We start from the raw sequence: 27,989 nt of genomic DNA, 5'->3' as shown, positions 1-27,989 counted from the left end.
AACATAGGGGTGCATAAGCCTCCTTGGATTGTTGATTTCAGGTTCTTTGGGTAAATACCCCGTAGTGGGAGAGCTAGATCATAAGGCATTTCTATTTCTAATTTTTTGAGGAATCCCCATACTGTTTTCCATAGGGGCTCCACCAGTTTGCATTCCCACTTGCAGTGAATGAGTGTTCCCTTTTCTCCACAACCTCTCCAACATTTGTTATTTTTTGTCTTGGTGATTATAGCCATTCTAATGAGTATAAGGTGATATCTTAGTGTAGTTTTGATTTCCATTTCCCTGATGATTAGTGATGTTGAACATCTTTTCATGTGCCTATTGGCCATCTGTATTTCTTTCTTGTAAAAATGCCTGTTCATACCCTCTGCCCATTTTTTTGATCAGGTTGTTTGTTTTTTTGTTGTTCAGTTGTGTGTATTCTTTATATACTATGGAGATTATATATTATGGAGATCCAATCCTTTGTCAGATATATGATTTGCAAATATTTTCTTCCAGCTGGTGGGTTGTCTATTCATTTTGATCCTCGTTTCATTTACTTTGCAGGAGCTCTTTAGTCTGATGAAGTCCTACGTGTTTATTTTTTCTTTTGTTTCCCTTGTCCAAGTAGACATGGAATTCAAAAAGATCCCTCTTTGACCAATGTCAAAGAGTGTTCTGCCTATATTTTTTTCTAGGGGTTTTATAGTTTCAGGTCTTACCTTCAAGTCTTTGATCCATTTTGAGTTAATTTTTGTGTATGGCCAAAAACATGGTCTCCTTTCATTCTTTTATGTGTGGTTGTCCAGTTTTTCCAACACCATTTATTGAACAGACTTTCCTTTCTCCCTTGTATGTTCTTAGCTGCTTTATTGAAGGTTAGCTGACCATAGATGTGTGGTTTTATTTCTGGGCTTTCAATTCTGTTCCATTGATCTGTGTGTCTTTTTTTTTTTTGTACCAGTACCATGTTGTTATAATTATTATAGTTTTGTAGTATATTTTGAAGTCAGGGATTGTGATGCCTCCAGTTTTGTTCTTTTTTCTCAGGATTGCTTTTGCTATTCAGGGTCTTTCGTTGCCCCATATGAATTTTAGTATTCTTTGTTCTATTTATTTTTATTATTATTTTTTTTTTTGTGGGGAAGCTTAGCCCTGAGCTAGCATCCAATGCCAATCCCCCTCTTTTTGCTGAGGAAGATTCACCCTGGTCTAACATCCATGCCCATCTTCCTCTACTTTATAGGAGATGCCACCACAGCATGGCTTGACAAACTGTATGTCAATCCGCACCTGGGATCTGAACTTGCAAACCCTGGACCACTGAAATGGAGCACGTGAACTTAATCAATACATCACTGGGCCAGCCCTTCTTTGTTCTATTTCTGTAAGAATGTCATTAGGATTCTGATTGGGATTGCATTGAATCTGTAGATTGCTTTACGTAGTTTGGACATTTAACGATGTTTATTCTTCCAATCCATGTGCATGGGACATCTTTCCATTTCTTTATGTCACCTTCCATTTCTTTTAATAATGTTTTATAGTTGTCATTGTATAGGTCTTTCACCTCCTTGGGTAAATTTATTCATAGATATTTTACTCTCTTTGTTGCAATTCTACATGGGATTGTATTCTTGAGTTCTCTCTCTGTTAGTTCGTTGTGAGAGTAAAGAAACGCAACTGATTTTTGTAAGTTGATTTTGTACCCTGTAAATTTGCTGTAGTTGTTGATTATTTCTAATAGTTTTCTGATGGATTCTTTAGGGTTTTTTGTATATAAAATCATGTCGTCTTCAAACAGCAAGAGTTTCACTTATTTGTTGCCTATTTGGATTCCTTTTATTCCTTTTTCTTGCCTAATTGCTCTGGCCAAAACCTCCCGTACTATGTTGAATAAAAGTGGCAAGAGTGGGCACCCATGTCTTGTTCCTGTTCTCAGAAGACGGCTTTCAGTTTTTCACTGTTGAGTATGATGTTGGCTGTGGGTTTATCATATAATGGCCTTTATTGTGTTGAGGTACTTTCCTTCTATACTCATTTTGTTGAGAGTTTTTATCATAAATGGATGTTGGATCTTGTCAAATGCTTTCTCTGCATCTACTGAGATGATTGTGTGGTTTTTATTCTTTGTTTTGTTAATGTGGTGTATCACATTGATTGATTTGTGGATGTCGAACCATCCCTGCGTCCCTGGGATAAATCCCACGTGATCATGGTGCATGATCTTTTTAATGTATTGCTGTATTCAGTGTGCGATATTTTGTTGAGGATTTTTGCGTCTATGTTCATCAGCAATATTGTCTTGTAATTTTCCTTCTTTGTATTGTCTTTGTCTTGCTTTGGTATCAGGGTAATGTTGGCCTCATAGAACGTGTTAGGAAGTGTTCCATCATCAGGAGGTTGTATGAGTCTAAGAAGTTTTCCACTTCTAGAGTGTCCAATTTATTGGCATATAATTTTTCATAGTATTCTCTTATAATTCTTCATATTTCTATGGTATCCATTGCAATTTCTCCTCTTTCATTTCTAATTTTATTTATTAGGGTTCTCTTTTTTTCCTCTTGAGTCTGGCTAAGGGTTTGTCAATTTTGTTTATCTTCTCAGAGAATCAGCCCTTAGTTTCATTGTTCCTTTCTACTGTTTTTTTTTTTTTAATTTCAATTTCATTTATTTCTGCTCTTATTTTTGTTATTTCCCTCCATTTGCTGACTCTGGGCTTTGTTCTTCTTTTTCTAATTCTGTTAGGTGTAGTTTAAGATTGTCTATTTGAGATTTTTCTTGTTTGTTAAGATGGGCCTGTATTGCTATAAGTTTCCCTCTCACGACTGCTTTTGCTCCATCCCATATGAGTTGGTATGGTGTATTCTCATTTTCATTTGTCTCCAGATATTTTTTGATGTCTCCTTTAATTTCTTCAATGATCCGTTGGTTGTTCAGGAGCATGTTGTTTAATATTCACATCTTTGTCACTTTCCCAGTTTTTTCTTGTAGTTGATTTCTAGTTTTATAGCATTATGGTCAGAAAAGATGCTTGATATGATTTCATTCTTCTTAAATTTATTGAGGCTTGCCTTGTTTCCCAACTGATGGTCTATCCTTGAGAATGTTCCATGTGTGGTTGAGAAGAATGTGTATTCTGCTGTGCTTGGATGGAGTGCTCTCTATATATCTATTAAGTCCATCTTGTCTCATTTTTCATTTAAGTCCGCTATTTTCTTATTCACTTTCTGTGGATAGGATGATCTATCCATTGATGTAAGTGGGATGTTAAGATCGCCTACTGTTATTGTCTTGTTGTTAATATCTCCTTTTTGGTTTGTTAATAGTTGCTTTATGTACTTTGGTGCTCCTACTTTGGGTGCATATTTATTTATAAGTGATATGTCTTCTTGGTGGAGCATCCCTTTTCTCATTATATATTGTCCCGCTTTGTCTCTCATTACTTATTTTATCTTGAAGTCTACTTTGTGTGATATAAATATGACAACACCTGCTTTCTTTTGTTTGCCATCAGCTTGGAGTATTGTCTTCCATCCTTTCACTCTGAACCTGTGTTTGTCTTTAGAGCTGAGCTGTGTTTCCTGGAGGCAGCATGTTGTTTGGTCTTGTTTTTTATTCCATCCTGCCACTCTATGTGTGTGGAGAATTCAATCCACTTACATTTAGAGTGATTATTAATATATGAGGGCTTAATGTTGCTATTTTATCACTTATTTTCCAGTTCTGTATTTCCTTTGTTTCTTGTCTGGTGTGTTTTGGACTACCAATTCAGTTTGGTAGATCTGTATGATGGTTTCCTTAATTTTCTCTTTATATATCATATGTGTCTCTGTTCTGATTATTTGTTTAGTGGTTACCATGAAGTTTGTTTAAAAAAACTTGTAGATGAGATAGTCCATTTTCTGATGGCCTCTTATTTCCTTAGACTAAGTCGATTCCATCCCCTTCCTCTTCCCCTTCAAATTATTATTGTCACAACTTATTCCATGTTGTGTTGTGAGTTTGTGGTTAAAGTGATGAGGTTATATATATTTTTGGTGTTTTCCTTCCCTTTGTCTTGGATGTTATAATTAAGTGTTTGCTAACCTGTTCTGATAGAGAACTGCAATTTTTCTGATTTTGTCAACCTATTTTTCTCCTTGCTCAAGGCTATATCCCCTTTATATATTTTTTCAGGCATGAAGGCCTTCTTGAGCATTTCTTGTAGTCTGGGTCTTGTGGCAATGAACTCTTTAGCTTTTATTTATCTGGGAAACCTGTTATTTCTCCACCAGATCTGAAGGATATTTTTGCTGGATAAAGTATTCTTGGCTGAAAGTTTTTGTCTTTCAGAATTTTGAATATGTCATTCCATTCTCTCCTAGCCTGTAATGTTTCTTCCAAGAAATCCACTGAAAACCTAATAGGGGTTCATTTGTTCGTTATTTTCTTCTGCCTTGTTGCCCTTTTTTTTCTTTGTCATTGACTTTTGCCAGTTTTACTATTATATGCCTTGGAGAAGGTTTTTTAGTATTGACATAATTAGACACTCTATTAGCCTCATGTATTTGTAAATCTGGTTCCTTCCCTAGGTTGTAGAAGTTCTCAGCTATTATTTCTTTGAGCAAACTCTCTACCCCTTCTCCCTCTGAAATACCTATAATCCATATGTTGCTTTTCCTAATTGAGTCAGATATTTCTCTAAGAATTCCTTCATTTTTTTAAAGCTTAATTCTCTTTCCTTCTCCACCTGTAGCTTTTCTGTTTTTATCCTCCAAGTCACTAATTCTTTCCTCCATTACATTGGTGTTACTTTTTAAGTATTCTAGATTATTTTTTGTCTCATTAATTGTGTTCTTCATATCCAGAATTTCTGCTTGTTTTTTTTTATAGTTTCAACCTCTGGTGAGATATTTCTTCTTCTCATTAATTTGATTCCTAAGCTCACTGAACTGTCTTTCTGAGTTTTCTTCTAACTTGTTGAGTTTCTTTATGACAGATATTTTGAATTCTCTGTCATTTAGATTGTAAATTTCTGTGCCTTCAGGATTGGTTTCTGGAGAATTGTCATTTTCCTTCTGGTCTGAATTGTTGCTGTAGTTTCTCATGATGTTTGATAAACTAATCTTTTGTCAGTGCATTTGTGGTAGTCTTAGGTCACAGATTCCAACTGCTACCACTAGGGGGAAGCAGAAGCTGTGTTTCTGATCCCACCACATCTGCTGAAAGTTGTGTGGGTACTATGGGCACTTGGGCTGGCCAGGAGAGTATCCAGATGTGTGTATAGATCTGCCACAGCCTCTTAGGGTCACGCTGGGCACTGTGCTTTGTGGGTGGGCTTCCTTGTGGGATCTGAGCCTGGGCCACTCCCTGAGGACACAGTAGCACGATGGCCTCTCTCACTGCTGGGAAAGTGATCACGATCAGGCTAAGGGGTGCTGCTGCCTCTTCCTACAGTTTCCCTGAGCACGTTCACGCTTTCTGGATGCAGTGGCACTATGGGCACTAGCACCAGCCAGGAAATCATTCATGTGCATGCACAGGGCTGCTGGGGAAGGACAGGGGAATGCTCACCTATCTCCACCACTTCCTGGAGGGGCAGTCCATCCATCTTCAGATGTATAGCTGCCTAGGTCTCTCAGGTATCCTCTTGTGCTGTGTGGGTTTCCTCCATTTGTCAATGATTGTCCATTTAGTTGTAGTTCAAAGGGGGAGAGATAAAGGGAACAGCTCACTGTGCTGTGTTGCTGATGTCACTCCATAAACTTTTTCTTAATCCAGAATTTTAAGTTGTCTTCAGGACAAGGCTTTGTCTGAAAAGATTATTCATGTTAAGTCATATTTCCCAATTCCTAGGCTTCGGTTATTTCCAATACTTATTGTCTGCTCATTTTGACTCTTGCCCCTATTCTCAAACCTATTGTAGCAGTGCAGTCATGGTAGACAGTCAGCATACTGCTCTGTCCTACCTCAAGTGTCTTTCTCCTATTCTCTCTCAGGCTTTCTTCAAGCTGTGAATAGAAGCCCACTTTGCACAAGCACAGCATGTAAGTTTAGGGATGTTTAAGAGCCATCTCGTAACTCTCAATCAATGGGAAACATGAGTTGTTGGATCAATCCCCATATTGCCATTCAGAGGACAATTATGACATGCATTCTAAATAGTTCTTCAGTTCTTCTATTGAGATTGATCTCCAGTTCCCCACAATGGTCACCAGCTCAGTAATTCACTTTTTTGATTTTTCCATTTCCCCTGTTTTACTCTTGCTTTCACCCTTCTCCCTTTGTCTGGCTTCCTGTTACCATTTCTGAAATAAACCACAAGCATCCAAGTCTCTTTTCCTGGGAGGAAGAACCCAGGTAGAAACACATTCTCTCCATAGGAGCTTAAGACCTTACTACTTCTCTCATCATTTATTAACCTTTAAAGAAACTACATTATATCAGCGTTTATGTTAAGAAATATATAGGGGCAAAATTATCATTTCATGCATATGATATATTTGTGTATGTGGATTCATGTGTTATTATAATCAAATTTCTATAAATTCTTTATTGATATAAAGCACTTTTCAGAGGGAAATTCACTCATTCATGTACTACTGGATATATTATGAATTTGACCAGATGGTGGCAGTGTCTACAAGCCTTTACATCTTAGGTATAGCCTTGTGCTGCATTCACAGGAACTGTGTTCTTTTTTTTTTTTCTTAATATTTTTTCCCTTTATTTATTTATTTATTTATTTTAATTTTTTGTTTATTGCAGTAACATTGGTTTATAACATTGTATAAATTTCAGGTGTACATCATTATACTTCTATTTCTGCATAGATTACATCATGCTCACCACCCAAATACTACTTACAACCCATCACCACACACGTGCCGAATTATCCCTTTGGCCCTCCTCCCTCCCCCCTTCCCCTCTGGTAACCACCAATCCAATCTCTGTCTTTATGTGTTTGTTTATTGTTGTTATTATCTACTACTTAATGAAGGAAATCATACGGTATTTGACCTTCTCCCTCTGACTTATTTCACTTTGCATAATACACTCAATGTCCATCCATGTTGTCACAAATGGCTGGATTTCATTGTTTCTTATGGCTGAGTAGTATCTCCATACTGTTTTCCATAGTGGCTGCACCAGTTTGCACTCCCACCAGCAGTGTATGAGAGTTCCCTTCTCTCCACATCCTCTCCAACACTTGTTGTTTCCTGTGTTGTTAATTATAGCCATTCTGATGGGCGTGAGGTGATATCTCATTGTAGTTTTGATTTGCATTTCCCTGATAGTTAATGATTTTGAACATCTTTTCATGTGTCTGTTGGCCATCTGTATATCTTCTTTGGAGAAATATCTGTTCAGGTCTTTTTCCCATTTTTTAACTGGGTTTTTAGTTTTTTTGTTGTTGAGATGCATGAGTTCTTTATATATTTTAGAGATTAACCCCTTATCAGATGTATGGTTTGCAAATATCTTCTCCCAATTGTTAGGTTGTCTTTTCGTTTTGTTGATGGTTTCCTTTGTTGTGCAGAAGCTTTTTAGTTTGATGTAGTCCCATTTGTTTATTTTTTCTATTGTTTCTCTTGCCCGGTCAGACATGGTGCTTGAAAATATGTTGCTAAGACCAATGTGGAAGAGCGTACTGCCTATGTTTTCTTCTAGAAGTTTCATAGTTTCAGGTCTCACATTCAAGTCTTTAATCCATTTGGAGTTAATTTTTGTGTATGGTGCAAGGTAAGGGTCTACTTTCATTTTTTTGCATATGGCTATCCAGTTTTCCCAACACCATTTGTTGAAGAGACTTTCTTTTCTCCATTGTGTGTTCTTGGCTCCTTTATCAAAGATTAGCTGTCCGTAGATGTGTGGGTTTATTTCTGGGCTTTTGATTCTATTCCATTGATCTGTGTGTCTGTTTTTGTGCCAGTACCATGCTGTTTTGGTTACCATAGCTTTGTAGTATATTTTGAAATCAGGGAGTGTGATACCTCCAGCTTTGTTCTTTTTTCTCAGGATTCCTTTACCTATTCAGGGTCTTTTGTTGTTCCAAATAAATTTTAGGATTCTTTGTTCTATTTCTGTGAAAAATGTTGTTGGAACTTTGATAGGGATTGCATTGAATCTATAGATTGCTTTAGGAAGTATGGACATCTTAACTATGTTAATTGTTCCAATCCAAGAGCACAGAATATCTTTCCATTTCTTTGTGTCTTCTTCAATTTCTTTCAGCAATATTTTATAGTTTTCCATGTACAGCTCTTTCACCTCTTTGGTTAAGTTTATTCCTAGGTATTTTATTCTTTTTGTTGCAATTGTAAATCGGATGGTATTCTTAATTTCTCTTTCTGCTATTTCGTTGTTAGTGTATAGAAATGCAACTGATTTTTGTATGTTGATTTTGTATCCTGCAACTTTACCATATTCGTTTATTACTTCTAAAAGTTTTCTGGTGGATTCTTTAGGGTTTTCTATATATAAAATCATATTGTTTCTTAATCTGTGCTTGGGATGGAAAGGCCATGTCTAGCAAATGCAGGAAGAAATACCTGTGAAAGGTCTGTATAAACTTCACCAATGCCCAGCCCACTCAGTCTAGCTGACATCACCTTGACATGTACCAAAATGTTAGGCTTCCTCACTCACTCATAGAGGCCTGCACACCTGGGTGAATGTCCCCTTCCCCTCAAGCAAACCAGCCTCTTCCTCATTACCACTGACTATATTCCCTCACCACTTATTTCTCTTTGGCCTATCTAGGAGCTACTGGCAGTGCTATGTTGTTGGGAGTTAGACAACTAGTTATGCAGACATGTGGATGCGTGGCCCAGGCACCCCGGCAGGAACTCACTTGGATGATCCTGAGACAGATGGAGTAAACATACTCCTTTTACATATCTCTGCACCACCAAAACAAGGTTTTTTATATACTGTTTGACCCAAATGGCCCTAGAAGCAGACACTGAGATTGGTATTCTGGAATTGGACCATTGACCTGTAAGACAATGATACATGGGGTGGTGATAACACCTAGTATGTAGTAGCATCACATTTACCTAAACCAGAGATGAGCAAACGATGGCCCATAGGCTACGTCTGTCCCATTGCCCACTTTTGTAAATAAAGTCTTATTGGAATGCAGCTACAGACGTTGGTTTACCTATTGTTTATGAATGTTCTTGCTGAATAGTTGTCACAGAGACCCTATGGCCTGCAAATCTTGAAATATTTACTATCTGCCCCTTTATGAAAAAGTTTCCACAGACAAGGAGGTTGGTGAGGTTCGTGGAGAAGTGGAGGAGAAGAGGGGAGAACTCCCTTCATCCTCACATAGTCCAGCTGCCTCAGGCATCTCCCCACTGCACCTCTCATTTTCCTATTATACACTTGCTCCATTTCTTTCCTCACAAACATGCACACCGGGTCACTTTCTTATCCAACTGAATAAATTCCTTTGAAACTGGGCCAATTGGCTAAATTTCTGAAGAAGGGGAATACCTATGTTAGGAGTTGGTCTGTGTGTTGGAGAAGTAGAAAAATGCTGAGCAAAGTGTCTACCTCTGCATAATGCAATTAATGGTTATTCATTTTTATCTTCACTTATCTTTATTTTCTAATTATTTTATTGTAAAAGATAATTGTTTAATTAAATGTATATATATATTAGGGAACATATTTAAAATGTTAAAAGCTCTTCACTATCAAAAGTACTGAGGAATCCTACCAAGAGAAAAATGCTTGAAATAGTCTTGGTTTATACACCTTCTCTTACATTTGTGCCATGAGTTTTCCGGTTTATTGTGTGCCGAGGACGCTTCAGCCAACTGGGAGAGATGTATCAAGAAGAGAGGCCACGAAAGCCTTCCAAGATGGGGAGGACAAAGGAAAGTTGGTGGAATGTGCTTCCTACATCGTGACCGTTGAGTCCTCGTGGACTTTTCTCACTTCCTCTCACCCTGCACCAAACACCGATATTCGTGCTGTAAATGGCTGGTTCAGAATGTCCCTGCTAACTAAAAATACCAGTTACTTTTACTTTCAATTTCAGTTCTATCACACCATTTGTGGTAGAAATGACTGGTATCCTCAGTCTGTTTTAGCTTTTATAAAGGAGGGACAGAGGTGGAAGGAGCAAGTGAGCAAGGGGTGAGAGGCAACTCAGAACTGTCTTGGACCCGTGGTGCCGTGGAACAGGTATGTCCATCTTAATTACATGTAACTTAATCTTCGACTAAACTCTTGATTTTTGATTCAAAGTGACAACTGAGGAATGGGCAGGAAAGGCAGGTTGCCTATTGTCTGGACTGCAGGGGTCCGTGGCTGGCTTTACTTCTGGGGAAGCTAAGCTTCTCCATTTGGACCAGTAGCAGCTGCAAAGTGACAGCCAGACACACCGTGTTTCCCTGGAAGTGCTGCCTCCTGAACCTCAGCTCAGGGCAGCAGCAAGTGGAGTGGAAAAGCCCCCGTGGGAGTCTGCCTGTGGCTAACATTAGAATGCACAGAACAAGACCATCTCCATCAAGGAGCTTACAGGCTATTATAATCTAAAGAGAGAATTTCTTTTTAATCTTTCTATTAGTCATGCTTAAGAAATTCAGAGTGAGAGCTCTGTAAATGTCTACGTAGAAATGAACTTCTTCCCCACATCGCTCATCTTTATTAGTTAAAAATAACTATCTAGTGAAAATTCTCTCTCTGGCCACCCCTCCTGTCTCTTTCATTCCCTCTCTCTCTGTCTTTCTCTCTTCCTGGTGTTTATTGGTTTGTTTTTCATAGAAACATTGGAATCACTTCTACCATTTGTTAAACATATAGAATCTGGGTTTACCAATCCCTTCAGATAATTCTTATGTAGATCAAATTTTGAAAACCAGTCCTGAACGGGATCAAATAGCTACACTTTGTTATTTGAAGCGAAAAGTTCTGTGGCTCATTCATAGCTAAGAAATCACAGATCTGGTACTTATAAAGTTGTTACTGTCACATCTTCCTACAGCTGCCTTTCATCTTCACTCTGAAGAGGGGACTTACAATTCCAGCAGTGATTATAAAGTAGCTGTTAGAGGCTCATGTTTTACTTCCATGTTCTTTTCTTCCCAGACTAAAGAATCAGACGAAAGAAGATGTTGCAGGATCTGTGTGTTTGACTTGCTTATTGTTTTTTTCTGACAAAAATTTTATTTGTAGACCTTGTTTCTTAGTAATCTAAAGTTTACAGATACTGTTGAAATGCATAAACTAATGGACCAATTTGCTCAATGAAATTATTGTAGATTAATCTCCACCTAATTCAACAAACATGTACTGAAATTGTATTTTGTGTTGCATGCTATGCTAAGATGTAAGCTTATAGTACCTAATTTTATTATCAAAACGTCCTCCAGGCTGCACCTATATTTTTACTCACATTACCCCTATAATCATTTTAAAAACTTAGGTGGCACTGCCTGTTTAAGGCCACACAAGTACTAATTGATAGAGCTGGTTTTGTTTTTTTTTTAATGGGAAGTCTATTTTATTTTATTATTATTATTTTTAAATTTAATTACTTTTTGAGGTTAGGGCCTGTATTTTTGACCATATTAGATTCATCTTTTCTTTTTCAATTATTACATTGAGGTCATAATGTTTTATAACATTGTGTAATTTCAGGTGTACATTATTATTTATCAATTTCTGAAAAGATGGCATCATGCTTACCCCCAGTAGTCCAATTTTTACCTGGAAGCATACGTATGTGACCCTTTACCCCTTTTGCCTACTCCCACGACCCCCTTCTTCTCTGGTAATCACTAATCTGTTCTCTTTATCCACATGTTTATCTTCTACAAATGAGTGAAATCATCCAGTGTTTGTCATTCTCTGTCTGGCTTATTTCACTTAACATCATACCCTCAAGGTCCATCCATGTTGTTGCAAATAGCACAGATTTGTCCTTTTTTATGGCCAAGTAGTATTCCATTGTGTATGTATACCACACACTTCTTTATCCATTCATCCATAGAAGGACACTTTGGTTGCTTCCACACCTTGGCTGTTGTGAATAGTGCTGCAATGAACATAGGGGTGCATAAATGTCTTTGAATTGTTGATTTCAAGTTCTTTGGATAAATACCCAGTAGTGGGATAGCTGGGTCATATGGTATTTCTATTTTTAATTTTTGAGATGTATCTGTACTGTTTTCCACAGTGGCTGTACCAGTTTGCATCCCCACCAGCAGTGTATGAGGGTTCCCTTTTCTCCACATCTTTTCCAACCTTTGGTATTTTTTTGTTCTGGTAATTACAGCCATTCTGACAGGTATAAGGTGATGTCTCACTGTAGTTTTTTATTTATTTATTTATTTATTTATTTTTTTATTGATGTTTTAATGGTTTCTAACATTGTGAAATTTTGGGTTGTACATTTTTGTTTGTCCATCACCCCATATATGACTCCCTTCACCCCTTGTGCCCACCCCCCACCCCCACTGCCCGGGTAACCACAGTCCAGTTTTCTCTGTCCATGTGTTGGTTTATATTCCACATATGAGTGAGATCATACAGGTCTCACTGTAGTTTTGATTTGCATTTCCCTAATAATTAGTGATATTTTCTGCCACTTTATTTTCTTCCTTTGAATGAGCCATAATTTATTTTCTTTTTCTTTCCCTGTCCTCTGATTTTTTTATTGTGGTTGAAAATAGGGCATTTATAAAAACAGCCACATTTTCCATTCTTTGCATATTGGTTTTGTGCCAAGGAAGACTTTTACTAATTAGATGGTCCTTGGTTTTGAGAATCGGGGTTAACCTAAGGAGAAACCTCAAAGTCTTTTTAGGTGTTTTCTGAGCATACATCTTCCATGGGACTGTGTGTGGCTTTTTCACTTTTCACATAGACACGCTCTCAGCCTTTGTTTATCTGGGAATGTCTTAATCTATACCTCTTTTTTTTTGTGAGGAAGATTAGCCCTGAGCTAACATCTGTTGCCAATCCTCCTCTTTGTGCTGAGGAAGATTGGCCCTGGGCTAACACCCATGCCCATCTTCCTCTACTTTATATGTAGGATGCCTGTCATTGCATGGCTTGATACGTGGTGGGTGGGCCATGCCTGGAGTCTGAATCTGTGAACCTTGAAGCGGAGCATGCAAACTTAACCACTACACCACCGGGCTGGCCCCAATCTCTACCTCATTTTTGAAGTACAGTTTTGGTGGAAATAGTATTCTATGACATGTTTTTTCCCCACCTTTCAACACGTTAAATATACCATTCCACTGCCTTCTGGCCTCCAAGGTTTTTGCTGGGAAATTGGCGATAATCTTACTGCATATGATGAGTCACTTCTCTCTTGTTGCTTTCAAGATTCTCTCTTTGTCTTTTGACAGTTTGATACAATATGTCTCAGCATGGGTCTCTATAAATGTATCCTATTAAGAGTTTGTTGAGCTTCTTGCATTTGTTAATTTGTGTCTTTTTTTGTGTGTGTGAGGAAGATCAGCCCTGTGCTAACATCAGCCAATCCTCCTCTTTTTTTTTTTTTTTTTTTGCTGAGGAAGACTGGCCCTGGGCTAACATCCGTGCCTATCTTCCTCCACTTTGTATGGGACGCTGCCACAGCATGGCTTGCCAAGCGGTGTATTGGTGCACACCCGGGATTCGAACTGGCGAACCCCAGGCCACTGAAGCGGAGCGCGTGCACTTAACCGGTTGTGCCACCAGGCTGGCCCCTGATTCACGTCTTTTATGACATTATCATTACTTTGGAAATTACAAGGGTTTTAGGAGCTATATGCCAGCAACAGGGACAAAGACTATATATATATATATATATTTAACATCACAATATCAAACATCCATAATGTCTTGTTGCAGATGTCTACAAGTCAGTCTCCCTGCAGCTTTACCAAGCAATGCCCACTGCTTTTCCCTGCCCGAAATCCAAATTAGGTAAAACAGAGATCTTTAGGCAGGTTATGACAGGTTAGAACATTGTAAATAATGTCTTCTCTGCTCCATCCAGTTTGAAGGAGGAAATTGGGAACTGGGCTCCTGTATTAGATGGTATATTTTGTGTCTTCACTGGTATTCTGTTGCCCTAGGCATCTGTGGATCCATCTCTCTGTAGTTTTCCTGAGCAATGCCCACTGCTTCTTTCCACCTGATATTCAAGTTATGCCACTACCTCCCCCTTCCCAACTCCTGCCTGAGATCCACGTGAGGTGTGAAGAGGTAGACCCTAGACAGGATAGAACATTGTAAATAAGGTCTGTTCTATTCCATCTGGGTCAAGGGAGGGAACTGAGAACTGGGTTGCCACCTCATCCAGACAAAGACCACACCACACTGGGGAGCGTGTGGGCCAGGAATAAGCAAAAACACCGCAGAATTTCCTACCATTGTGAATGTGGCTTTTTCTTGAATGGGTGTTTGCTTGGTTGCTTTAGACCTCTGAATGTTTTACAGAACTACTATAAGGTTATTCTAGCCAATATTTTGGTTGCTTTTGATGTCTCTTTGGGGAAACAAGAGCTTAGAGCTTTCTAGTCTGCCATTTTGCTAAAATGTCTAGGCTTTTAATCCTGGATCTATGACTTATTCACTCAGCCTCACTTATCTCATTTATCTCATTCGCAAAGTGGGTATAATAATTTCTAACTTGCAGGTTCTTGTAAGTATCAGTGTAGCTGGGAATGTGAGTTATGTATCATGGGGCTTCGTACATTGTAGGCCCTCAGTATATAATAACAATTATTTGAGGTTTTTGTTCAAGTAATTGGACAATTACTTGAAGTAAATAATTCAACAATTATTGAATTAAAACTTTTGAGAATGATAATACCCTATGTTTCATCACTAACATCATCAGAGATTTGGGCGAATGATGGAGGAAGCCCTTTGCATTATGCTAATTCTAGGTTACATTTGGTCTCATAGAAAGTACAGAAGTCTCACCCAGTACTGTGTTGATAGCTGCTTTGGGTAACTGCGTCAGAGAATGATTTTGTAATCTTACTTCTACTTGGAGGCTCTTCTAGGTTGGCAGATTGCCATGGCATCTGGACCCAACATGATGGCCCCCATTTGTCTGGTGGAAAACAACAATGAGAAGCTGTCAGTGAACCAGAAAGCTATAGAGATTCTTGAAAAGATTTCTCAACCATTGGTGGTGGTGGCCATTGTAGGACTGTATCGTACGGGTAAATCCTACTTGATGAACCGTCTTGCAGGCCAGAATGATGGTGAGTGTTGTACTGGGTCAGGAGCCAATTGCTTGACTCTAGGTATATCTGCCTTTCTTAATGTTCTTCTCTGGTCCCATGAAGGGAGAATCAAACTCCTCTCAATAAACCAACCTTCTAATTCCAATTCTCACCTCTACATTACCACCTTACTGTAATCTATTACTATATCCTTTGTATTACTCCTGTTAAGGAAAATCTCTCCTACTAATGCTCAGGATCCTACCTTCTTTTACCTGCGGAAGCACTGGGCTCTTGCAATTGCATCTCCTCTTCTCAAAACACATTTTGCTTTTCTATTCTCATGAATGTATAAAATGTTTGAAACTCTATCATAATGTTTTCTATTCTCATCAACATATAAAATATTTGAATATCTATCGTCATAAAAATCTTTCCCTGGCTACCCTGCCTCTTTTTTTTTCATTACTGTCTAGAAAAAATATAACTTCAATTTCCTTTTTGCACTTTTCCCTTTCCATGTCTCTCTTCAATCCACTTCTTTCTTTGAACCTCACCATTATTTTGATATGTTCTTGTTATGGTTATTAGTGTCCTATGTTTCCTCTTATTCATGGATGCCTCTTAGTCTCCATCTTGAGCCCTTGCTTGGCATTATTCTCACAGTTAACATTCCCTCCTTCCTGAAATAGCTGACACATAAAGTAGGACATTCTTGACAAAATAGAGAAAGCACCAGCTTGTATGCTAGGATACTTAGATTCCATCAAGTCTGACTTTGTAGCCCTTTGGCTGCTTAGATTATCTGCTGTCACTGTATGTTGCTTTCTCCGGTTCTCTTGCAGGTTTCCCTCTGGGCTCTACTGTGCAGTCTGAAACCAAGGGTATCTGGATGTGGTGTGTGCCTCACCCCTCCAAGCTGAACCACACCCTGGTTCTTCTGGACACTGAGGGCCTGGGGGATGTGGAAAAGGTAAGGCAGAGAGTCACAGACGGATCCTTTTTATTCTAGATTGTCTCCTTATCTCTTCATGATCCTTTGTAATTTAACTCCTGTGATCTGTTTGTAAAAGCTAAAAATTCAACTGTAGGAAATGAGGCAAACTTTGAGGTTTTTGACTCTTACTTCTGGGTAAGATAAGATATCATGACATATAGATAAAATCTTTTGTTTCTTGGCACTGGGTGAATAATTTGATTATTTTAATAAATAATTATTGAATAGCTGAGTTCCAAGCCTCTGGGCTTAGTACTGTAGATATTAGTGACCAAAGTAAAGGTCCTGCCCTCAAAGAGTCTTCAGTCCAGTTGAGAAGACCATACATATGTAGTCAGGTTTAATGAATTGGGAAAAAAGCAGGTTGCAGAGAGGAAGAAATTGCACTGCACTGCAATCCTTGACTTCTGTCAATTACATGGATGCTCTGTGGCTGGAGCGGCCCATTTGAATTATCCTGAGTTGGGACAAATGTGCTGTTACATCATTGAAAGACTGCTCTGGAAGCCTTTCTAATTAAGGGGACCGACACCTGAGGGCTGTTTTCCATCCACACTTCCGACAGCTGGGGAAACAAGCCCTTCAGTCTTGAAAGGTGCTCCAGGCAGTACATCACAGTTTCTACCACATACAGTTAAGCATAAGGGTGCCTTGGGAGGAGAGAGGAGAAACATCAACTCCAGCCCGGGGTGAGGAAAGATTTCTAATTCACCTTCTGAGCTACCAGATGATGTGTGTATTTGAGGGTTGGAGTAAACAGTCAGTTTTACATTTCTTTTTTTTTTTTTTATTTGTGTGGAAGATCAGCCTTGCGCTAACATCTGCCAATCCTTCTCTTTTTTATTTATTTATTTATTTTTTTTGCTGAGGAAGGCTGGCCCTGGGCTAACATCCGTGCCCATCTTCCTCCACTTTATATGGGTTGCCACCACAGCATGGCTTGCCAAGCAGTGCGTCGGTGCGCACCTGGGATCCGAACCTGCGTACCCCGGGCCGCCACAGCTGAGCGCGCGCACTTAACCGCTTGCGCCACCGGCCGGCCCCCAGTTTTACATTTCTTATGCTAAAGTTCATCAACTATCCACAGAGCGTTCTGGAAAGCTTTGAGACACCTCTGAATACACTGGTTCTAGAAAAGTGTGTTTGTCCTGAAACAAACATTTTAAAATGGATTTTTGGTATTTTAGCTTTCTACTAATGGTTGAAATAAGTGTACTCTCTTTTTTTGCCTTACTTTGAGACTTATTTGGAAATATTATCCAAATTTCTGTAGCTCTCCATTTCTGCCCAAATGGTAGTTAGAAATTGTGTTTATTTTTAAAGCCGTATATCGAACAATGATATAGTCTTGTCTAAATAATTTATTGTTTGTCATAAATGCCACTTCTTCTTCTGCTAATTGATTACTTAAAAAAATTGAGGTTTGGAAAAATAATGAATAGATTATTTTCCCCCCAAACTCCCATTTGGAGTCTTCTAAGCAGAAGTCTCAGGTTTTACATTTACTCTAATGAACAACTTTTCACACTGTTTATAGTAGAAATAATTTCTGGATTATGCTATTGTTTAGACAATGATGCAATTTGTACAAACAAACTAGTCTGGCCTTTAGGGCCGTTCGTTCATCAGGCTACCCTAGAGCTTACCATTCTGCCTTAACTTCAGCACCTACCCTCTGCTACAGTCAAATCAAATAACTCTATTTTTATTTCAAAGAGTCTGCTGTATGCTACCATCTCTATTTTTGCTTCTGTGGGTCTTTCTACCTGCTAGATCACCTTCATTTCTTCAGGTCCACATTCCACCAATTCTTTAACACTTGACTCAAGACTTCAAGGTGGCTTGCGTATCATACGCTTGCTCTCCAACTTTCATAGCTCTGTTCTTCCTTGATAGGCTTCTAAATTTTAATTTAATACTATAACTAAATGTTTCACTGCTTATATACCTTACTAAGATGTAAACTCTTTATAGATAATGTCATCTTTGTTGCAATCATTGTTATAGATGTTTGTCATTGCTTTGAAATAGTCATCTTGAAAGTAACAATTGTAATTTTTAACTTTGCTTTTTTAAATCTAAGAACAGTAGGAAACATTTAGTAGTTTTATATAAACATTTATTGACTGGATATAGTTTGAATACTCAGTTATGCCAACTGTGGTATATTTTATATGGCCTATGATTAATAAATTTGTGTAGAATAAGTGCCAACACTCATCATTAAATAGCTAATTATACACCAGGTACAGTACTAGTTTCTCTATGTTATTTTATTTCATCCAATTGAGGAAAAAGAAAGGCTTATGAAGATTAGAATCCTTTTATATACAAAAAAAATCACAATCACAAAAATGTCCTTGTAGTTGTCAAAGCTGATGTCTGTATTTATGTCAGTCTTCAACTTATTTCTTTGCATGGTGAGTATGTTAGGTAAAATAATAAATGAAAAACTGATAGAGTAAGTGTCCGAATGAATCTCTAAAGAATAAACTCCTAAATCTCTTGCTCAAATGTGCTTTCTAGGGCGACCCTAAGAATGACTCGTGGATCTTTGCCCTGGCCGTGCTTCTGTGTAGCAGCTTTGTCTACAACAGCATGAGCACCATCAACCACCAGGCCCTGGAGCAGCTGCAGTATCCTTCCAGGAACTAAACCACCCAGTTTCATTGAGTTTTGGGGAATGAAGATGGAGGTGGTTTCTTTTTCCCTGTTACTTAGTTGCGTTTGGTGGAGCAGAAGGGACCCAGGGCAAAAGATACTACTCATAATACATTTTTCTTAGAGAAATGTGGGAATTGTAGGTAGGGAGTTTCTTTTCCTTAACTACATCCTAGTTATGTGACAGAGCTCACAGAACTCATCAGGGCAAAGTCCTGCCCAAGACCTGATGAAGTAGAAGATTCCACAGAGTTTGTGAGTTTCTTTCCAGACTTTATCTGGGCTGTTCGGGATTTCACCTTAGAGCTGAAGTTAAATGGTCACCCTATCACAGAAGATGAGTATCTGGAGAATGCCTTGAAGCTGATTCCAGGTATCAGAGCATGGCCTGGGCAGTGGATAGTCCAATAGAGGGTGGGATCTCCTAAACACTGTCTATCATCTTTGGAGTTGCGTTTGTAATTGAGACTAGATCAAAATCTGTAGAAATGGTGACTGGAAGGTGGGTTGGAAAGCTCTAGAGACAGAAATTTAAGTTCATTTAAGAAAAGTAGAGCCTAAAGTAGAGTAAGATGATTCAAAATCAATTTATCCTGTATACAATTTGTAACTTAGCATACAGATTACAATGGGTCCTAAAACTTACTAAAGGCCAGACACTTGTGTTCCCTAATTTGGCTTCTGCTTTTCTGTGTTGAGGAAAACAATGGACCAGATACTTGTTAGATTTGAAATTACAAGGAAAAGCTTATCTAAAGAAAAAAATATCTTTCATGCACTTAGATATTATCCTTCTGACATACAGATATAACTTTCTAATGTCTGCATGGATATATCATCTACAAAAATGTCTTTGTGTGCTAAATAAACCTGAAGAAGTAAGTCTTTTCAGTCTATGCCTTTGCAATATTTCTGATAATTATTAGAACATCCAGTTTACTTTCAATATCATAGCTTTATCTTAATTCCCACATATTTACCCATGCTCTAATTTCAAAGCGATAAATTATTTTTAAGGGTTACAATTATATGGATGTGTATCTGATGAACCTTGAGAGAAATATCAATTCTGATTTATTAATTCTTGCTTTCATGTTTATATTTATGCTTTCTCAAGACATTTATTGAGAATTTGGCTAGGCAGAAGAGCAGTGCTGTCAAATCAAATATAGTCCTTTACCTCAAAGAGTTTATAGATTAGTGGTGACATCCTTTTCTTTTTTTTATTGCAGTAACATTGGTTTATAACATTATATAAATTTCAGGTGTACATCATTATACTTCTATTTTTGCATAGGTTACATCATATTCACCACCCAAATACTAATTATAATCCATCACCACACACATGTGCCTAAGCATCCCTTTCACCCTCCTCCCTACCCCCTTCCCCTCTGGTAACCACCAATCCAATCTCTGTCTTTATGTGTTTGTTTATTGGTGTTTTTATCTTCTACTTATAAGTGAGATCATATGGTATTTGATCTTTTTCCTCTGACTTATTTTGTTTAGCATAATACCCTCAATGTCCATTCATGTAGTCACAAACGGCTGGATTTCATCGTTTCTTATGACTGAGTAGTATTGCATTGTGTATATATACCACGTCTTCTTTATCCATTCATCCCTTGATAGGCACTTAGATTGCTTTCAAGTCTTGGTTATTGTGAATAATGCTGCAATGAACACAGGGGTGCATATATCTTTATGCATTCGTGTTTTCATGCTCTTTGGATAAATACCCAGCAGTGGAATAGCTGGATCATATGATGGTTCTATCCTTAACTTTTTGAGGAGTCTCCATACTGCTTTCCATAGTGGCTGCACCAGTTTACACTCCCACCAGCAGTGTATAAGAGTTCCCTTCTCTCCACATCCTCTCCAACACTTGTTGTTTCCTGTCTTGTTAATTATAGCCATTCTGAGGGGGCATGAGGTGATATCTCATTGTAGGATTGATTTGCATTTTCCTGATAGTTAATGTGCCTGTTGGCCATCTCTATATCTTCTTTGGAGAAATGTCTGTTCATGTCTTTTTCCAATGTTTTAATTGGGTTGTTAGTTTTTTTTTTGTTGAGATGTATGAGTTCTTTATATATTTTGGAGATTAACCCCCATCAGATATATGGTTTGCAAATGTCTTGTCCCAATTCTTAGGTGGTCTTTTCATTTTGTTGATGGTTTCCTTTGCTGTGCAGAAGCTTTTTAGTTGGACATTGTACCATTTGTTTACTTTTCCTGTTGTTTCTCTTGCCCGGTCAGACATGGTACTTGAAAATATGTTGCTAAGACCAATGTGGAAGAGAATACTTCCTATATTTTCTTCTCGAAGTTTCATGGTTTCCAGTCTTACATTCAAGTCTTTAATCCATTTTGAGTTAATTTTTGTGTATGGTGTAAGATAATGGTCTACTTTCATTTTTTTGCATGTGGCTGTCCAGTTTTCCCAACATCATTTGTTGAAGAAACTTTCCTTTCTCCATTGTATTCTCTTGGCTCCTTTGTCCAAAATTAGCTGTCCATAGATGTGTGGGTTTATTTCTGGGCTCTTGATTCTATTACATTGATCTCTGTGTCTGTTCATGAGCCAGTACCATGCATTTTGCTTACTATAGCTTTGTAGTATATTTTGAAATCAGGGAATGTGATACCTCCAGCTTAGTTCTTTTTTTTCAGGATTGCTTTCGCTATTTGGAGTCTTTTCTTATTCCATATAAATTTTAGGATTCTTTGTTCTATTTCTGTGAAAATTGTTGTTGGAATTTTGATAAAGATTGCATTGAATCTATAGATTGCTTTAGGAAGTATGGGCATCTTAAGTATGTTAATTCTTCCAATCCAAGACCATGGAATACCTTTCCATTTCTTTGTGTCTTCTTCAATTTCTTTCAGCAATATTTCATAGTGTTTCATGTACAGATCTTTCACCTCTTTGGTTAAGTTTATTCCTAGGTATTTTATTCTTTTTTTGCACTTGTAAATGGGATTGTATTCTTAATTTCTCTTTCTGCTGCTTTGTTGTTGGTGTATAGAAACACAACTGGTTTTTGTATGTTGATTTTGTATCCTGCAACTTTACCGTATTCATTTATTATTTCTAAAAGTTTTTTGGTGGATTCTTTAGGGTTTTCTATATATAAATCATGTCATCTGCAAATTTGACAGTTTCACTTCTTCCTTTCCAATTTGGATCCCTTTTATTTCTTTTTCTTGCCTGATTGCTCTGGCTAGGACTTCCAATACTATGTTAAATAGGAGTAATGTCATTGGGCATCCTTCTCTGGTACCTGTTCTTAGAGGGATAGCTTTCAGTTTTTCACCATTGAGGATGAAGTTAGCTGTGGGTGTGTCATATATGGCCTTTATTATGTTGAGATACTTTCCTTCTATATAGTGGTGACATCCTAAAATTACATTTTAGTTACATTTACTATTCAGAGATTTTTACTAAAAATAACTAACATTGTACACATTATTGTCAGCATCAAAATAGTTTTCCTTAAATAATCAAGGTGTCATTCCTAATATTCCTAATATCATCCATTATCCCTTTTGTGGCTCTTCTTTGTGGACCCACGGGCTAATTTCAACTTGGGATAAAGTAGACTAAAACACTGCACTTAACCTTTCACTCTTTTAGCCATTCTTTCAGTAAACATCTAATAGACAACTATTCTACCGTGTTCAGGTCTGGAGATACCAGCCATTGGTTTCTTTCACTTGGGTCAGATGTCTTCCCAAATTCCTCTCTGGAGCTGTATAAGTTTGATGTGCAAAGAAGTATTGGATGTCTATGTTAAAGGAGTTATAAGCATAGAAGATGGCAAAGATTAAAAAATTCCTGTCATAAAAACATTTAGCTCCCTTTCCCCCAAACCATTCTTACTGTAATCTCTGTTTTCTTTTTCCTACAGGCTGGAACCCCAAAGCCCGAGAATCCAATCTATCCAGAGAGTGCATCAGGAAATTCTTTCCAAAACGGAAATGTTTTGTGTTTGACCGGCCAACAAATGACAAAGCACTCCTAGCCAATATTGAGAAAGTGTCAGAAAACCAACTGGATCCTAAATTCCTGGAACAAACAAGCAATTTCTGTTCTTATATCTTCACCTGTGCAAGAACTAAGACCCTCAGAGAGGGAATCATGGTCACTGGGAATCGTGAGTCTCCTTTTCACATTTCTGTGGGGACTAATATATATTGACTTATTATATGATGTATTTTCCAGAATTTTTGTTTGATTCTATGGAATTCTGGGTATAGAGATATTCACACTGCAAGAAAAAAGTGTATATTTTATAGTTATATCACTTTTGGGGGTTTGCAAATCCCTCTTCAAGTTGCAAACTTTGTCATTATCTGTGGCTTCCACTTATCTGAAGAATTTCTCCACTGATAATAAAATCACTAACTAGGTATAAAAACAGAATATACTCTTTTCTCAGGGGACATCCTGTACTATAAGTGTTCTTTGCAAGGAGAACGTGAAAGATATTTTTGGAGTTTAGGGCAGTCCCAAAATAAATATTAGCCCATAAATCCATGAAAATCCATTCAAAGCTTAAGAATTAGGGATAAGTATAAATCTGATTTACTCTGCCTCATCTGTATACCTGTGTAATCTCTTTTGCCTTTAGTTTTTCTTATTGGGAAACTATGTTTTCCAAATACCCCTTTGTATATTAGATGAAGGTAGATTTTTAATTTTTTTAGCGCTGTGATATGATAACCATAAAAATGAAGAGTCAGTAGGAAATTGAAGGTGATAATAGTAGAAAGAGATAGGTGTGTGTGTGTGACTTTAGAAATGTCGTCTTAGAATGTTGGATCCTATTGTGTGATAACTTGATACTTATCCCTTCAATTTTGTGGCTTATTCAGGGCTGAGGACTCTGGTGGTGACCTACGTGGATAGCATCAATAGTGGAGCAGTGCCTTGTCTGGAGAACGCAGTGAGAACTCTGGCCCAGCTTGAGAACTCAGCGGCCGTGCAGAAAGCAGCTGACCACTACAGTGAACAGATGGCCCAGCAAGTGAACTTGCCCACAGACACACTCCAGGAGTTGCTGGACCTGCACGCAGCCTGTGAGAGAGATGCCATTGCAATTTTCATGGAGCACTCCTTCAAGGATGAAAACCAGGAGTTCCACAAGAACCTTGTGGTAATTTGTCTCAGTATCTACCCTTTGTGACCATCCCCCTTGAAAAATGAAGCCTAGAAGTGTCTTTATTGACCCCATGGCTCATCTCTCACTCAAGGATAAAGTAGTCTGGATTCTTGTAAGGGATAGTATCTCAAATGACAACATTTTTTTTCCCTCCCAAACCTTAGGCATTTTGTCTAGAAATCTGTCTAATGCGAGGAAGCAAAATCAGTACAGATCGCTTCCTGATATGAATACTTCTAAGGATTCCAAGCCTACCCAGAATACCCAAAAGTCATTCCTGAGGTGGTCGCTTTTTCTGAGAACAGACTCCTGGTCCTGGGAATTAAAATTTCTCTTATTAGACCCTCAATCCAGGCCGTTTTCAACTTATATTGCTCCTTGTTGTATCATTGTATCACTGAAGTTAGAATCACTGAGGGCTACAGCTGCAGGGACCACAGAGATTAGGTAATGCAACGCCAGCATTTCCTATGCAGGACTTGAGACCCAGGGAAGTTAAGAAGCTTTCCCATAGTGTTACAGAGAGTTTTCAGGGTTGTAAGTAAAGCAAGTCTTGTGATTCTTGTTTTGTTTCATGTCCTTCTCCAACAGAGTGCTTTTCTCATGAGGACCACAGTTAGAACAATCCTTCTTCCAGATTCTTTGGAATTTTATCTCCACTGTTCCTTTCTTCTGGTGACATCCCTCTACATTTCCCTTGCAGGAAATCCTACAGAATAAGAAGGAGGGTTTCTTGAGGTGGAATGAAGAGGCATCTGTTAAATACTGCCAGGCTAAACTTGATGAGCTTTCAAAGGCCCTAATGGAAAGCATTTCATCAGGAACTTTCTCTGTTCCTGGAGGACACAAGCTCTATGTAGAAACAAAGGAAAGGATTGAACAGGACTATCAGCAAGTGCCCAGGAAAGGAGTGAAGGTGAGGAAGAAGGGGAGCATGGGGAGCCTGCAGAACAGAGTCAAAGGGGTCTCCTGACAATCAGAGCACAGCACCAGTTGTGGGGAACAAGAGAGCATGGGGATATTGTGACAGCTTTAGCTTTTAAGGTCCGCTATTTGATATTTGTTCCTGAGGAGAGTAGAAATGTCCATTCCCCCACAATGAGTCCATTCCCCCAAAATCCACAAGAAACAAAACGGAAATTTTTAATTTCTTCATCCAATGACATGACATTCAATGTGCTAAGTGCTGACGATTTACGTGTTAATGTCAGAGTCTTTGCACTCAAGGCTAATCAAAAGTGAGAAAGTCAAATACATAGACAATTGCATACAGAGTGATAACACTTATGAACCTGAAAAAATAGGCTACATAGGTGGTAGTAACATGTAATAATAATAAAAAATGATAATAATGCAACTAATATGTATTGAACTGTTATTGCATGTAGGCACAGTATAAGCTCTTTCCATAGACTTCTTAATTTAATCTTTCAAATAGCATTAAGAAGAATCTACACTTATTGTCAGCATTCTACAGATCTGAACTGAGAGGCACAGAAAGGTTAAAATAACTTGCCTAAATTTATAGCCAGCAAGAGGCAGAGGAGAGCAGCAGCACAGATTAAAGTTACCATTTCGCATTGGGAAGGCAAAAGTCACCCATTCATTCAAAAGTCACCCTTTTCATTGGGAAGGCAAATATATAAAAGCACCAGAGACTGTGGGTTTGTAGAACTGAACGTAGTTCTGACTGGCCGGAACCAGAGTGGGTAGAAGGAAGCAGCACTGGGAGGGAGACTGGAGGGAGACAGGAAGCAGGAGACGTGGAGTTAGTTCACTCTATGGAGCTTGGACTCTGTGGGGGGATCCACTGTAGAATTTAAAGCATGAAGCAAAAATTACATGGACATACTTGTTTTTGCAGCACTGATCTCCTCAGTGGAAATCTAAGTTCTTTGCCTTTTCTTGGTTCCTCAGGCGAACGAGGTCCTCCAGAGCTTCCTGCAGTCGCAGGTGGCAATAGAGAACTCCATCTTGCAGGCAGATAAAGCCCTCACTGAAGGAGAGAAGGCTGCAGCAGGTACGGGGCAGGGCTCGGCTCACAATGGGGCCAGTGCATTCCTGCGGTGTCCTTTGACAGGTGTGAGAGCAAAACCTTCCTGAAACAGGGAGCTTCCTCTCCTTCTGTGGAACAAACTGCTAAATCTGAAGACAATAAGGAGAGTTGTGGTTGTACAGGGTGCTTCCCATCTCAGCCTGAAATGTGGTTTTGATGGTGTGGACATGGGGAAATTCAGAGATTTCCCACCTCCCTTTTCAAATTTTGTTTTGTCTCTGAGCTAAGGAGTGTAGATGTCAGTCCTCACTTAATTTTCTTCCTTCTCTAAAACTTTCCTGGGGCAGTGGAGCGGGCCAAGAAGGAGGCAGCTGAGAAGGAACAGGAGCTGCTAAGACAGAAACTACAGGAGCAGGAGCAGCAGATGGAGGCGCAAAAGAGGAGTCTCCAGGAAAACATAGCTCAATTGGAAAAGAAGCTGGTGTGGGAAAGAGAAATCCTAACGAGACAGTATAATATGATGCTGGAGCATACACTGAAGGTAAGTCTGGCTGTGGCCTCAGTAGTGCTCGAAGGTCATCGCCCTGGTACCTCAGGAAGAGATGGGTGCAGGTCACAGCAAGATGCGGAAGGAAGCATCGTTGCCATTTACTGCTTGTGCTTTATTAAAATCCTGAATCCCTTGAATCCTTCTTTTTTTTATTTTTTAAAGCAGCCTTTGAATTCTATATTTTACATAGACTCTAGAGAGTTCTGGATGAGTATGGCCCCTCCAAGCCCTTGGAGAATATAAATGGGGTTTGAGCTGCTGTTTGGGGGGTTGTAAAGTAACCTCATGAGGCCAGATTAAACAGATATTCCAACCACGTGTATTTAATAGGAGCAGCGACTGATGTGCTTTACCAAGACCACTGCCAATTATCAGGAACCTTACTACCCACAGACCCTGAGGTAGATCTTTGCTGACATAAAACTATCAGAAATGTTCATACTTAAAACACAGGGAAGTGACAGCTTCTAAACTTGTTGCATTGTCTCCAGGTGTAGATAGTCTACCCACTTTATCATATGGCATAGGAGGAATTCTGTCAGTATCCATCTGAACATGTTTATAAGATTTGTAGAACAGCTTATAAGTTCCCATTATGTCTACAATTTGGATGACTGTACCATCCCAAGTGGATCTGAGAATTAGTGCAATCTGACCAACGCTACCTGTTAATTGGCAGTTTTTCACTAGACTGTATTACATTTGTCCTCATGTCAGGCTCAGCATCCCAGCAAAACCCTAACGGTGTGTGAATATTAGTAAGGCTTTAAACTATGCTTCCTCTCAATGTTGAGGTCTAAGCCAGGAGATAATTCCTTGTTTCACAGTTCTTCTTTCGTGATTGAGTAACAGAGGGCAATTTTAGGATAAAACAAAGACAGTTTGACAAATTTCTTAAATACCAATGTAATTCTTGAAAAATGTGGACTTTAAAAGTTTTACTTTCCTCCTCACTTTTTTTTTTTTTTTTTAGGTCCAAAGAGATCTCCTTAATGAAGGATTTAGGAAGAAAGCTGAAGAGATGAGCGCAGAGATAGATCGCTTGAAAAATGTGATTGATACTGCTAAAAGTGATAATACTCCCTGGATTGCAGCAATCTTGGACAAATTTGGCAATAAGATCATTTCACTATCTTCTGCTCGTGCCAGACTTCTTGGTAATCTTTTGAAAGGCATAAGCTTACTATTTACAAAGAATTAGCTCAGGGGGCCGGCCCAGTGGCGCAAGCGGTTAAGTGCGCGCGCTCTGCTGTGGCGGCCCAGGGTTCCCCAGTTCGGATCCCCGGGCGCACATCGACGCACTGCTTGGCAAGCCATGCTGTGGCGGCATCCCATGTAAAGTGGAAGAAGATGGGCATGGATGTTAGCCCAGGGCCAATCTTCCTCAGCAAAAAGAGGAGGATTGGCGGATGTTAGCTCAGGGCCGATCTTCCTCACACACACACACACACACACACACACA

The 27,989-nt window shown here is 38.7% G+C and overlaps 1 protein-coding gene across 2 annotated transcripts; it reads left to right on the top strand.

Moving 5' to 3' along the window:
- The first annotated feature begins 1,235 nt into the window (after nucleotides 1-1,235).
- On the top strand, nucleotides 1,236-27,989 carry LOC131404143 (guanylate-binding protein 6-like). Of its 2 annotated transcripts, none has more exons than XM_058538471.1 (11): nucleotides 1,236-1,372; nucleotides 14,981-15,194; nucleotides 16,001-16,128; nucleotides 18,679-18,788; nucleotides 18,990-19,186; nucleotides 22,728-22,973; nucleotides 23,695-23,975; nucleotides 24,685-24,897; nucleotides 25,899-26,001; nucleotides 26,325-26,518; nucleotides 27,501-27,989. In XM_058538471.1, the coding sequence occupies exons 2-11, from the start codon at nucleotides 15,005-15,007 to the stop codon at nucleotides 27,726-27,728; spliced, it is 1,890 nt and encodes a 629-aa protein (XP_058394454.1). In that variant the 5' UTR covers nucleotides 1,236-1,372; nucleotides 14,981-15,004; the 3' UTR covers nucleotides 27,729-27,989. The 2 variants fall into 2 exon arrangements, with proteins under 2 accessions (XP_058394454.1, XP_058394453.1); XM_058538470.1 differs by lacking the exon at nucleotides 1,236-1,372 and adding an exon at nucleotides 9,871-10,164.

The sequence above is a fragment of the Diceros bicornis genome, chromosome 4 (assembly GCF_020826845.1).
Source record: "Diceros bicornis minor isolate mBicDic1 chromosome 4, mDicBic1.mat.cur, whole genome shotgun sequence".
NCBI lineage: Eukaryota > Metazoa > Chordata > Mammalia > Perissodactyla > Rhinocerotidae > Diceros > Diceros bicornis.
Note: the sequence above shows the minus strand (reverse complement) of the source record. Positions and strands in the feature narration are given on the sequence as shown.

Bases quoted from the DNA above. Each gene is read 5' to 3' on its own strand.
- LOC131404143 (XM_058538471.1), top strand. From the start codon at position 15,005: ATGGCATCTGGACCCAACATGATGGCCCCCATTTGTCTGGTGGAAAAC. The intron at 16,129-18,678 runs GTAAGGCAGAGA...TGTGCTTTCTAG, and splicing joins GCCTGGGGGATGTGGAAAAG to GGCGACCCTAAGAATGACTC. The intron at 26,002-26,324 runs GTACGGGGCAGG...TTCCTGGGGCAG, and splicing joins AGGAGAGAAGGCTGCAGCAG to TGGAGCGGGCCAAGAAGGAG.